Source organism: Ursus maritimus, unplaced genomic scaffold (assembly GCF_017311325.1).
Source record: "Ursus maritimus isolate PB19 unplaced genomic scaffold, ASM1731132v1 scaffold_25, whole genome shotgun sequence".
Lineage (NCBI taxonomy): Eukaryota > Metazoa > Chordata > Mammalia > Carnivora > Ursidae > Ursus > Ursus maritimus.
Genome location: NW_024425008.1, coordinates 34029902 through 34042942, shown reverse-complemented (window position 1 = coordinate 34042942; position 13041 = coordinate 34029902). Strand labels below are relative to the sequence as shown.

The following is a 13041-nucleotide window of genomic DNA, read 5'->3' as shown; positions in this document are numbered from 1 at the left end:
TTCTCTGAAATTCCATTTCTCTATCTGGGAAATAGAAACGTCGATATCATAGGGTGGTTGTGAAGATGTTATTAGTCTTAACAATGCCTTGCTCATAGTAGGTGCTCAGTAAATGCTAGTTTCCCCCTTTCTGGTGGACTCTGTATAAATAATAAACTTCTTCAGGGTGGCTGGACCCCTGAATTCATTTTTGGGATTTGAATGAGCTTTGACATGTCCCACCCCTCCGCCCCCAATCCCCAACCAGCCCAGGCTCTGTATGCTGCCACTTGGCCCTGAGAATATGGCTGGCTTCAACCTCTTGATGCTGCCCTGTGTCCCTATGACCCTGGAATGCTGCCTGAAAACAGAGGCCCCCAGGGACCTTGGGTAGAAGCAGCCCTGGACAGACTGCGTCAGGAACAGGAACAGGACATAGCCTTCGAATGAGTTCCTCAGGGTCACAGAGTTGCTGTATGACAGCACTGGGAGGGACTTCCAGAAGGCACGGATGCCAACTCCGTCCTTCTCTCCTATTTTACAGCTGGTGAAACAGGCCCAGATTGATTAAAAAGTGGGACTTGGTCAAGGATATGATGTTACTGCCAAGACCTACCTACCTGTTACCCAGCCCTGGGATAAGAACAACAGCCTGTATTCACGGAGAGCCTACTCTGTGCCAGGCTTGGGATCTGTACCAAAGAGGCAGGTTCTCACCATCCCATTTTACAAATGGCGAAACAAAGGCTGAGTAATTTGTACAAGGGCATAGGATTTGAACTCGGGACTTTCCCCATTATGCCAAGTAGCCCCTGGGCTGGTGCAGAGGGGTGCCCGGGAGCTCTCAGACCAGACAGAAGGCACCCTCGCCGCTACCACATACCCATGTTGCCAAGGCTCTGTAGAGGGAGAAGTCCCTAGGAGACATGCACCCAGCCCATGGGGGGGGGGGGGGGGGGGCGGGGCCCTCCCTCACATACCTGTTGGATGCCTTCTTGTTGGGCCCCTCCAGGTCGTGCTTGCGTCCCAGGTAGCCTTCCATCTGCACACTGCAGCCGTGATCCCGCTGGGCTGGCAGCGTGGTAGGCTCATCACCCTCGCTCAGAGGCGTGTCCAGGACCTTAAAGAGAGGCTCGGTGGCGGGCCTCTCATCCCCACTGGATTTCTCCTGTGGCCCGGGAGGGGGTGGTGGCTGCAGGTCCGGAAGCCACTGCCTCTCTTCTTCCCCCTGCTCAGGGGCATATGGGAGGAGCACACCTTGCTAGGGGGTTGGACCCAGGGGTGGCTGCTCCGGCAGGACTGGGAAGTCTGACCCCCCCCCCCCCCCTCCGCTGGAGCCTGGTTCCTTTCTGGCTCTCCCTGGACCTGCGGGGCCACCTAGTGTGCTTGCCTGGACTCTCCCATGCCTCCGCCTCCATCCCCACTCCCTCCCCCTCTAACACAGTGACTGAGGTTCAGCTGAGGGCCTGGGTGATGGTTTCAGTGCTGGAGCTTTCCAATGCTGCTGGCCAAGCCCTGGATCACTGCCTGGCTCCGGCCCCTCCCCTGGCTGCAGCAGGGACTCCAACTCCAACTGAGTTAAACGTGGGCTCCGGCAAGATTTCCTATGAAAGATTGTGCTGCTAACTCAGGTGTGAAAAATGTCTAGTAGGGTATTGAATGGGAACTCTGCTGGCACCTGTGCCTAAGGCCCCAAAGCCAAGGGGACAGGACCTAAGTCTCCCCTACCACCTTACAGAGGGAGAACCTAGATCCTCTGGGGTCACGGTGCAGGGCTCCCTGGTCCTGCCCCCATCATTGGACTGGGATTGGTTGGAGTAGGGCAGTGGTTTCCTAACCCTGCTGCCTTTTATCACCACCTCAGGAGCTTTAACAAAATACACTCTGGAGTCTGGTCAGGACATTGCTATTTCTGAATAACCTTTTCACACTAATGAGCAGCCAAAGTTGAGAATTTCCGCAGGAGTCACTGCTCCGGGGAAAGGCTGTAGCTTTTACCTCCCTGCACTTCCCCGTGGGGCGTGGGGTGCTCTGGCACCTGCCCAGACCAGTGAGGGGCCTCCAGTGGAGGCAGATGAGGGGGAGCAGACCTCCTGGTCCCCAACTGCAGAGGCCTTCGTGATCTGCCTTTGCGCCTACTGCAGAAGAGGGCAGGATGGGTGGGAGCAGCAGGGGGCAGCCAGCCTCCCTCCGCTAGGTCAGGGACAAATTGGTGCACCAAGGAAGGCAGCCTAGTTGGAGCCAGCTCCTCAGAGCCCTGTCTCAAAGGCCTGACTGCTGGAGACCTCGCAGGACCAAGTAGGAAGGGTCCTACAGGCCCTACAGCCGCCACGTCTGGACGCCTGAAAGACCAAGGGCTTGCGCCCAGGAGGACCAGAGCCAGCCAGGCAGGAGACCCCACCCCCCTTTGCTGCTCCCTGCTGCTTGCTCCACAGCTGAAGGTGGAGGCCTGGAGAAGCCAGAGAAGAGCAGAGACCCTGTGCTCCCCATTGTGGGTCCTTCAGACTGTGGGTCAAACCTGAAATAGAGAAATGGAGGATGGGAGAAGGTGGACATCGGAGAGCGGATTGAAGCTTGCAACTGAGACACACTGGGTAGGCTCTTTAACAGCTGAAAGGAACCGAGGACTGCCTGAGGCGGTAGTAAAGCAATGGAAGGAGAGGCTCAAAGCAGATGTCTGACGCTATTGGCTGGAAGGAAGGTAAAGCCAGTCATTTTTGGATCCCATCAAATTAGGACTGTCCAATACCGAGTTTTAAGTTGGGGTTCCAGTGAGATCTCTTTTAAAGAAAGGATAATAGGACTGAAAAGTTTGAAAACCACTAACCTAGTCTTAACACCTTCAATCTACAAGGAAATCTATGCTCAGAAAGGTTAAGTGACTTACCCAAGGCCACACATATCAGAAGTGATGGAGAGCATGCACTCCAGAACTAGAAGGCAAGGGTTTTTGTTTTTAGATCACATCGTTAGGTCTTCATCTTTCCTGTCTTCGAGCCCCACGTGTGGGACTTACTCGTCTGTGTACTGGCATCTTCAAGCGTCAGCAGCGAGCTAGCCCTGGCCGCAAGGACCTAGATGGTCCTCTACCAGGGAGGAAGGGCGGGATCCGCAGGATGATGCTGGGAGCCTGGGTGCCTGGGTTTGGGCTTTTTCTGTGGACCCAATCAGGCCACCCTTCTGACTTGGGTAGAAAGCTTGGGGGGGGGGGTTATTAATGCAGAAAGTGAAGCCTCCTTTCACCCCCCACCTCTCCATCTGGCTGTACTGCTCTTCTTGGTCATGGGCCAGAGCTTTCCCCGCACCTGCCGTGGGGGGGGGGGTCAGAGAAGACCCTCACAGCCATGTTTGCCTCTCTTGCTCAGCTTCTGCTCTCCAGGGACTGGTTTTCCCAGGGACTGTGTCCACATATTCTTCCCACACTGCCATTCTCCTTACTTTCTGGAGCTGTCCTCTGAAAATAAAGGGAGATTTTTCCAGGACTGCCTCCCAACTTAATCCTAACCTTTCTTCTGCTTCCTCCTGCTGAGTGCCTGACCCCCACTCCCTAGCAGGGACATTCAGAGGCCATGGCCTGCAAGGTCAAGAGTTAAGTGGCCAGGTCGTGGGTTTGTTTTAGAAAACGGGGGTTTTCCAATGTATGCAAAGATTTCTTCCATGCTCTTGACTGTTCATGTGGAGACCATTTAGAAGCCACTCTGTCCTGTCTGCCCTGAAGGCCAAGGCCTGAGGAAGAGCCCAGAATGAGGGTGAGAGAAGTATTTAGAAGCTGCTGACCCCCCTCCCAGGGCTGGCAGAGCTGCTCCTTGGGGCTAAGGGAGGAGCCACAGTTGAGAAAGATGGGACATGGTTTGGCTAGAAGGATCCTCCTTCCTAGGTCCCAGGGGTAAATGTGCTTTGCGCTGTCTTCTAAAAGCAAGCTGGGGGAGGGACGGGAGGTGGTGACTGTGGTCCTGCTGCCCCTGGAACTGTGCCATGCTTGGGTATGAAAGTCTGCCTCGCCCTACAAGGGAGGGATCTGTGGGGAGCAGAACACCAGGAGGGGAAGCCAAGTGAGGAGCTGGCACCCAGAGCTGGCTACTTGTGCGGCTGTACAGACAGGCAGGTTCTGCCAAAGGGCCCTGGAGAGGGGAGACGATCTAAGATTCCCTTCCAATCTCCACGTTGTAAGATAGGAGGCCCGAGGCCTCAGCGCCTGGCTCACGAGGAAGAGGCACAGGTGACACCTACGCTGCTGAGGCCGCCTAGCCTGGAGACACCACTCAGAGGAGCTGACAGGGGGGCTGGAGAGCCTGGGCAGCCTAGATGATCACAAGTGACAGCCTGAGGGAGAATGGACCGGGGTGGGGGCTGGAACTGAGGGAGGTGCTGTCTGCAGCGTGAGCCAGGTTCTCTGGTTTGGGGAACAGGTGGGTGTGAAGTAGCATCTGAGAGGAGGGTGTGTGTGCTGGCTGCTGGGATTGTGAGGTCAGAGGAGGGCAGGGGACAGGCAGCATTGGCTGCTGGTTGGGGGACACCAGGGGAAAAAAAGGCACGGACAGGAGAGGATTTTAGGATCTCACAGGATTGTGGTCCAAAAGGGAGAGGCCTCAGTTCCTGATGGGCAGGAGATGGCCACATCTTTTCAGAGTCTTGTAAGCTTGACTTTTTAGGGTCCTGCCTTGCTAGGAAGCTGGCCTGGGCAGGCGTAGTGGGCAGAGGGCCACAAAGGAGGTTCAAGAAAGGGAGAAGAAGGGGGGCGAGATGGATAGACACATTTCTGCTCTGGACTGACCGAGTGGAAGGTGTACTTCCAGACCCAGCCAGCTGGTGGTGTAGAAGACAGAGATGACAAACTTTCCAGCTCCCATGAGAAAAATCACCTGGCCTAGGACCACAGGGTGTTTTGGAGGTTCTAGAAGATGCTCAGTGAACCCAGATGTATTTACAAGCAAGGAAACACAAGTGAGGGGGCTTCTCTCTAAAGGAGCGGCTGGTAAGCGAGAACCAGGGCGTGAGGGCGCACCCCGGGAAGAGACCATCCCACCTTGTGATGTGATGGGTTCGCCCTGTGACCTCACAGCAAGGACTGAGCCTGGACGGTGTAGGTGGATCAAGGGCCAGGCACTCCAGGGAGGTTGGCTGGGGAGGGCTTTGGCAATGGATGTTAGAATTCATATGGAGAATGCTTCTTTTAAAAGATGAAGGACTGCAGTGAGGGACAGAGAAAAAAAATGAAGGGAAAAATGAAGACCAAAATAATCTCCTAAATGCCAGGAGCTCTAGCTATGTTCTCTCCCAATACTCACCCTGTGAGGCAGGTATCGTCACCACCCCTATTTTATAGATTCAGCAAAGGGGGGGGGGTCAGGGAGAACGAGCAACTTGCTCAGCCACACATCTAGTGAGTGGAAAGTCTAGAAAGCTGATCTGTCTGGTCCCAAGCTCTGTTCCTACGGAATCCTGCGGCAGGAGGGGCGGGGACTGCTGCTCCAGAGGAGAGCACCTCCCCAGCGCAGTTCTTGAGCCGAGCCCTGCTAGCGTGGGATGAGTCAGAGAACACCCGAAGGGGCTGGAGGAGACCTATGGCTGGATGCCTGAGACAATCAACAGGGCTTTGAAACGGAGGTGGGGGAAGCCGGCCACTTCTGCAGCCGAGAACTGCATGCTCTCCCAGTGTCTGATGTCTGGGTGCTTGTCCTCTGGGAAAGGGGTGGGAAGGACTGTGGGCAGGCAGGATGGGAAGACAGTTCAGAAAACAGTTGTTTATAAAAGAAAAAGATGGTTTGTTGAGTTGAAAGAAGAAATGAAGAGATGGCAGGTCAGGGCAAGCAGAGACAAATGCCTACAGAGAGAAGGCAGGAGCAGCTGGGGTGGAGGGCTCTCATGAGAGGTGGGATGAGGGGCAGAGTGGCTCCACACTGGACCCTGGGGCCAGCCATTCCTCTGAGATGACAACTGGGGGACACCAGGTCAGATGATGTGGGTGGGGTGACACCAGGGGAAGTGAGGGGAAAGGAGACGGGAATGTGCAGGGTTCCCTCAGACAGGGATGGGGAGACCTGATCCACCTCCATCATGGGTGGGAGCAGAGTGAGGCTTCCTTGGGAGCAGTCTTCACCATTCCTGCCATCAGTGTGGGCTCTTCTGCTCCCTGCCCTGGAGAAGCTGGTGGCCGCTCCATCGCATGGTGACTCTGAGCCAGCCACTCAGAAAGATGAGAGAGAAGATGCCCACTCCCCCATCCAGACCCAACGCCCAATGGTTAGGTTGACAGCTTCAAACCCCATTTCTGGGGTGCCTCCAATGTTAATTGGGTTCTGTCCTGAGTCCATCAATATCTGGGATGCTCTGAAACACAGCTTGGAAGAAAGAATTTAGGGGCAGCCTTTGGAGCAGCAGGGCCAGGAGGATCCTGCCCCAGGGAGCTGGTGGACACAGGTCCAGAAGGAGCCTGGAGTCTCAGGGTGCAGTGCCAGACTGCAGGCGGACCCCACCCCCGCCACAGCTGAGTCAGGCATCCTGGGGAGACAGCGCCACGCCCAGGGTTAGGGGAAAACGGAGTCCTTTCCAAGCCCCTTCTGTTCATTACGAACAAATAGGATTTGCATGGGCTGAAAAACACCTGAAGCAGCAGCTCCGTTGGGCCTCACGGGGCGGGTAGAAAGGATCGGGAAGGCTTGCTCGGGCAAGAAGAAACACAGCTGCTGCCCCCACACCCACATCCCCTCCATCCAAGGACAGCGGGGCCCGGCCTCCGGCCGCTGGGTGAAGCTGCGGGCTGCCCGCCAGGGAGGCTGCTCTGAGGGGAGCTGGCCCGCGCTGTCTCGAAGGTATCCTGGCTGCGACTGCTGCCCGCTCAGCGCCTGAGGCACGTCCCTCACATTCGCAAGTGCCGGTTACTTCCCTGAAGCCACAGCAAGCTCTGGGACTATGGAAGGGGGAGGCAAGGGCCCTAGGCGGCTCGACTCCCCCCACCCCCGCCCCAATCCCTGATGAGATGCCCAGTCCTCTCCGGGGCAGCCAGCTGCCGGCAGTCTCGGAAGGTCACGGTAAGAGTGACGTCTGTGAGCTGCCCTTGGGAGAGAGTTTTCCCTGACCACCTGATGAAGGGGCCTGATAACGAACAGCACCCAGCAGCCGCTTTCTGGAGTAGCCTCACATCCCTGAGGCAGGCAGGGCGTGACCACCCACACCGTGAGCCTGAAGACTGACTCTTGTCACAGTGCCTAAGAACACCAGTCCCTTTCAGGGATGTCCCTCGCATGGTCACAGCTGCCCGGCTGGGAGAGATGCCCCAATTCCCACCCCAAAGCCAAGAAACAGAGGCAGTGCACAGAAGACCCCCCAGCACTGTTGGCTGGGGACCCTTACGCCCGGAGCGACTTGGATCCTCTGCGATACCATTCTTCCTCTGTGAAATCAATCGTGACACCGCCCCACAGATGTTACACTGGGGATTCTGAGGCACCCAGGGTCTGGAAGATGAGGATGCTTAACAAGACCCTCAAGCCCTTTCCAGAGCCACACCCAGGATGAAGGGGAGACACACAAGACAAGGTTATCAGGGTGACAGTGCCCTAGGCACTAAGAGGAAGGGGAATGGCTCAGCCTGCCACCAGGCCTCCATCCAGCATCCTGGGGCCATCTTCAGGGCACAGACCTTGGCAGGAGCTGAGGCACAGCCCTGCCTCTCTTCACCAAACAAGGACCAAGGCAAATACCCCAGCCCTTTTCCTCTTCTTTCCCATCTCCAGCCTCACACCAGCTAGAACCTGACAAGCGAACAGGCTCCTTAGAACTAAGGATGAGACCAGAGGAAAGTGGGGTAACCCACCTCTCCCAGCCTCTGTGTTTACTTAGGTACATTTTTGACACACAGGATGTTCTGGACTTTCTATAATCCCTAAGAGAGGGCTTTATAAAGGTGAGGAGACCAGGATGTTTAGGTGGTTTGTCTAAAATCATGCAGGAAGGCCCCAGCAGAATTACAGACTAGAACCCAACATCCTGAATTTCACTCCAAATTTTGGCTTTTGTGATACCGGTTTTTATGCTTGGCCTCACACACACACACTTACCTGTATGAATGGATTATTTTACCAGATTGTGCTCTAATGTGGAAAGGTGGTGAGGGAGGCAATTCATTGTACGATGATGTGCTTGAGGAAAAGACGGACGTGGAACGGCACACACACACCCGGGAAGGGGAGGACGGGCTGGGGCAGGTGGACTGTAGCCATCTAGGCGGGGGTTCAGGGGCCTGGTCCACTCCCATCCGCTCCCCCAAGCAGGAAGCCAGCATGCACTAGTGACGGGTTCCACATAAAGCAACACCACACGGATCCATTCTACAGAGTGCCCACACCACACCACACACATGGGACAGACAGCAGGAGAGCCACCACGCCCCACGCCAGGCCGGAGAGAAGGGACAGCACACCACCAGCCCTTCCCGGGAGAGGCCTGTGGTTTCTGTAAAGGTGTCCCAGCCTGCATGGGACCCATCCTCGTCTCTTCTCAGATCAAAGACCAATTGGAGATCATGCCCTCCCTTGGAGTTTTGGAGATCCTCATAAAGCCCAGCAAAGGGCTCAGAAAGGAGAAGTGGCAGGAAATTTGTTTCCATGAGGCCTCGGGCCTGGTATTCACTGGATTTGCCATCTGGTTTCTTCCTGTACCAAACACAGGCGTTTTCCCCTCTGGCGCAGGGGCCGGCTCTCTGGGAAGGGTCTCAAATGTAGGCTCATTCCCTCCTTCCAGATACTCAGGTCCAAGCAGATTTTATTCCCCCAAACCCAGTGACATTCAGGTGCTGGACGGAGGCAGCTCTGATGCACACGTAATTACATCTGCACAGACGTACATGACACAAACCACAGAGTCGCACAGGTGGTCACAAAGGAACCCACAGACCCGGACACCACTGCACGGAGACACACAGGGATGTGCAGCCGAAGCGCGGGCGGTGTGGGACAGTCCCAGCCCCAGCGTCCACAGTTCAGGCCAGCCCCCAGAGTTCTCTCTCCTTCCAGTAGGGGCTGTCTCTGGGAAAAAGGGGCTGGGACGAAGGCCACCAGAGACCCCACATGCGATGACTGGCGCTTCAGAGGGCACTTCTGGGAGAGGCCCTCCATCGGGAGCCCAGGAATGCCCTCTGCTGGACATGAAGGGCTGGTGCAGCTCAGAAAGGGAGGCCTGGCCAGGCTGGAGGCAGCAGAGGGAGCTCAGAGAGGGAGTGTGTGTGTGTGTGTGACTCAAAACTGTGAGAAGGGCTGAAATACAGACCTGACAGGGATTCTGCATGGGAAATACTCATTGTATGTGCATTTTTCTGGGGTGGTTGGTGTATCAGAAATTTCCACCTAGAATACCAATCTCTCTAAAGGTTCAGGCAAGCTTCATCGGGCAGCAGGACAGGTGGGGTACATGCATAAGTGAGCCATGCAAGGCACATGCTGAAGTCTTGTCTTCTTAGGGACTCCCCAGGGCATTCCTCCAAAATCGGGGTTGCGGCCTCCTGGGCTCCCTGCACGCACACCCTGGGTCTTTTCAGCTAATGGACCTATTCCTTCCTGAAGCCATGTGCCCCACACCTTCGGCAGCTGGTCTGTCTTGGACTCTCCCAACACTTCCATCAGCCAGGACTCTGATGCACCCTCCTTTTCTACAAGTTGGGGGGGACTGGCCCTGTGACCCAGAAAGCCCTGGGGCGCTTCTTCACTCCTGCAGGGCACCTCTGCTCCTGCTTCAGAGCCAGCTCCACAGCCAAACTGACCCACAGGCATCAGGCCTGGGGGGGGGGGGGGGGAGCAAAGGGGAGGAGGCTCTGTGTAGGAGGGAGGGATCTCCTAGTGGGTTGGGCAGCCCCCTTCACTGCCCTGAATGCCCGTGGCTGGGGAAGGCGAGGTAAGATGGTCTGTTTGTGCATGTGTGAGAGTGTGTGTGCGTGTGTGAATGTGTGTGTGGGGGGGCATACTGTGTTGAGGATGGAATGAGAGGGAAAATGGGAGAAGAATGGTACATAAAAATAAATCTTCCCTGGATCAAGTGTTTCTAATGTAGATGGTGATGTGTTTATACAATAAAATTTATTAGACTAGATAAAATCAAACTAGTAAGATCATGTCAGTGGGCTGGCATGTCAGTTTCTTCTGGGTGGAAGGAAGGAGGGGAATTATTCTAGAAGTGAAGGAAACCTAAGTGAAAAAGAAGACTGATCTGAAGGAGGAGTCTGGAAGCCTGGGTGGGGCATGCCTGTCCTTGCGTTCTGCCCTGGCTGAGCCTAGTAGGGATGAGAGGGTTCTGGCAGCAAGGACTCCCAGGAACCGGACAAATAGGACAGGAAACTGACCGGGGACGTTCTCTCGGTGGCTGCACGATGGGGACCTCGGGGAGCCTCCCCTGCTGTCTCGCCTTCTTCCTCTTGAGGCCTATGGAAGACGCAGCCCTTCTTTAGAAACCACCCGAGGCCGGTGCCTCCCCCCAGGGCCTGGCTTCCCACTCTCCTCAGCAGGAACATGGCAACCATCTCCCGGTCCAGGCCTCCTGGCAACAGGCACTTAGCAAGAACAGCTTAATCCGAAACTTTATGGCGGTTATTTCAGAAATGGACACGGTTGTAGGTAGATCTGTCTCTGGGGCACATGTTCAGGTGGCTCCCAGAGCAGGGGAGCGTTTCTGTCTGCACCGGGCCTTCAGTCCTCCCGTGGATATGGGGGGACAGCCTTTAGGCTGTAGACACTCCAGATTTCTCTGGCTAGTGGCCCAGGTGCAAGAGGTATTATTAAGACATCAGGGGGCCTGTTTCTGATCTCCCTCCCCCTTCCCACCCATCCTCCTTGGCAGACCGCTCCTGCTAAATCCACTGCCTGGCCCTTCCCACACTTACCCACTCTCCTCCTCGGGTCTCTCTGGGGTCTGGCGTTCTTTTAGCTCAAGCTAAGGGGAAGAAAAGGCCGAGGGTATCAGAGTAGCTACAGAGAAGAGCCGGATCGCTGTTAGACTTCCCTAAAGATGGCTCCCCACACACCCGCTGTTTGTTCTTTTAGAAATTACCCCTTTTGTTTTCTGCATTCAGAAGTACTTTCTACGTCTCCTATTTCCTTCCCACTCTATCCCTCACCAAGCCTTTTACACTGTCCGATGGTGCTTAATAACAGGCTCAGAGTTCTTGACTTGAGATCCCCCCGCCCCCCAAGGCCTGGCTGCAGGGCCTCCCAGCGCCCGTTCCCAGCTCACCGTGGTGGGCTTCTCCAGGGCGGCAAAGCGCTCTGCCCAGGTGGCTGTGGATTTCTCAAAAGCCTCATGCCTCCTGATGAGCTTCTCCACACCATCCACCGTGTGTCCAAAGTCCCGGCTGGCCAGGTAGGGCTCCTGGGCGATCAACCATGCTTCGGCCACAGAGGCGTCCCTCGAGAACTGGCACACTTCCAGTACTGCCACGGGGAACAAGCCACAGAGCCACCCACAGGGCCCAAGAGCCTGTTAGCACTCAGCAGTGGGCCCTCCACAGACAAGGAGCTGGTGGTCAGGCGGGAGGCCTTCGCAGGGGTCCCTGCTCAGTGGTGACCTGCTGCCTGAGACCACTCCATCCCACACCATAAGGGGGGGGGCATTTCCTCATCTCCATCCATAGTTATATTGGAAAACACATGAATTAGAACACACACTAGTTTGAAAACAAAATATAATTTAGATGTCTCCTTTTGAGGAGCAGCCTTTTGCCCTGAACGCTCTCTTCCCAGCCCTTGGCTGTCTCACATAATCGTGCACAAGCAACCATGGGGCCATCAGGCCTTCCTGGCTTGCGTGTAGCTCCTACCTGAGTGATGGATTTTCCACCCCTCCTTGATCTCCAGCTGCAGAAGACAGAGCTCTATCTGCATCTGACATGCCTCAGATCAAACATACGGAAGGCACTAGATAGAGCCTTAACCTGACCCCTCCCCCAGGCTACAGGGACACCAGCCTGGCACAAGGCGGTGGTGTCCTCCCAGTAGAAGCTGAGCCACTCAGGTTCTGCCCAGGCCCAGGCGGGACAGAGGGCAGGCAGGGAGAAGGCATGCTGGCTAGTTAGAGGTGGGCTGCCAGCAGCGTGTCCATGCGGCACTTTGGTGTGGACCCCCGAGGCCCTTGGCCCCAGAACTTTGCTGATGCGTGGTGTTCTGGGGGCTCTTCTCTAGGCAGTGAAAATCACCCCTCCCTGCTCCCACCTCGGCAGGAGTCTGCCCCCCTCCCCAAGTTCTGGGTCGCAGGTGCACTCACACATGCGGAGCTGTTCCTGGCGGTCCTCCCACTTCTCATCCATCTCCTTCCTCCTGGATAGCACCTGCTTCAGTTTCTCACTAATCTGTGGGAAGGGAGGCAGAAGAGCTCAGGCTTTTGGTAAGCCTTCCTCTTGTCTGAGGTGGTGTGCTGCAGGGTCCTGCAAAGCATGCTGGGTTTGGTCACAAGGACCTTACTCTGTCTTGGCCCTGCCACTTGGCAGCTGTGCAACCCTGGGCAAGTTACTTAACCTCTCTGAGGCACATGTGCCTCTCCTTGGACATGGGTGTTGCCAAGGCCAAAACCTGCACATATGCGGGTGGTTGGGTGGATTTTGAGCCTGCTCTCCTTTCTAAGCTGCCAGCCTTGGGTGGGGCTGGTGGGGCTCTAATCCCTGGGCCTGCACACAGCCCTGAGGCTCCATGAGTGAAAGAGTCTCCTCAGGGAAACCATGGCCCACCGCTCCCTCCCAAGAAGCTGTCTGGCTGGGCAAGAATGCAGGCAAGGACCGGGAGGGGCTCCTCTTCACCCCGTGTCCTCTCACCTCCTCCGAGGCCTGGTGCTGCCTCTCCAGCAGGGACTTCCCCAGCTCCAGGCAGGCGCTAAAGTTCTTGCTCCGGGTGTCGATCTCTGCCTTGATGCCCTGGTGATACTTCATGAGCAGTTCCACTGAGGAGACGTCCCTGGGGAGGTGGGGGGGGGGTCAAGGGTCGGGAGGCAGTTTGGGGAAGAAGGACACTCTTGGCCTGTCTGATGCCAAGTCCAGACCAGAGAGGGCTGACTCCCACCTGCCTGGGAGTCCGACCTCACTTCCTC

General features: G+C 56.1%; 1 protein-coding gene across 1 annotated transcript in view; it reads right to left on the bottom strand.

The window, feature by feature from the left end:
- SPTB (spectrin beta, erythrocytic) overlaps positions 1-13041 on the bottom strand; it is a 65424-nt gene that overhangs the window by 5157 nt on the left and 47226 nt on the right. The window contains exons 27-32 of the mRNA XM_040641794.1: positions 12770-12908; positions 12226-12310; positions 11200-11396; positions 10850-10899; positions 10313-10391; positions 960-1207 (exon numbers count right to left, since the gene is read on the bottom strand). Coding sequence (XP_040497728.1) covers positions 960-1207; positions 10313-10391; positions 10850-10899; positions 11200-11396; positions 12226-12310; positions 12770-12908 — 798 coding nt within the window. The remainder of the gene's footprint in view (positions 1-959; positions 1208-10312; positions 10392-10849; positions 10900-11199; positions 11397-12225; positions 12311-12769; positions 12909-13041) is intronic.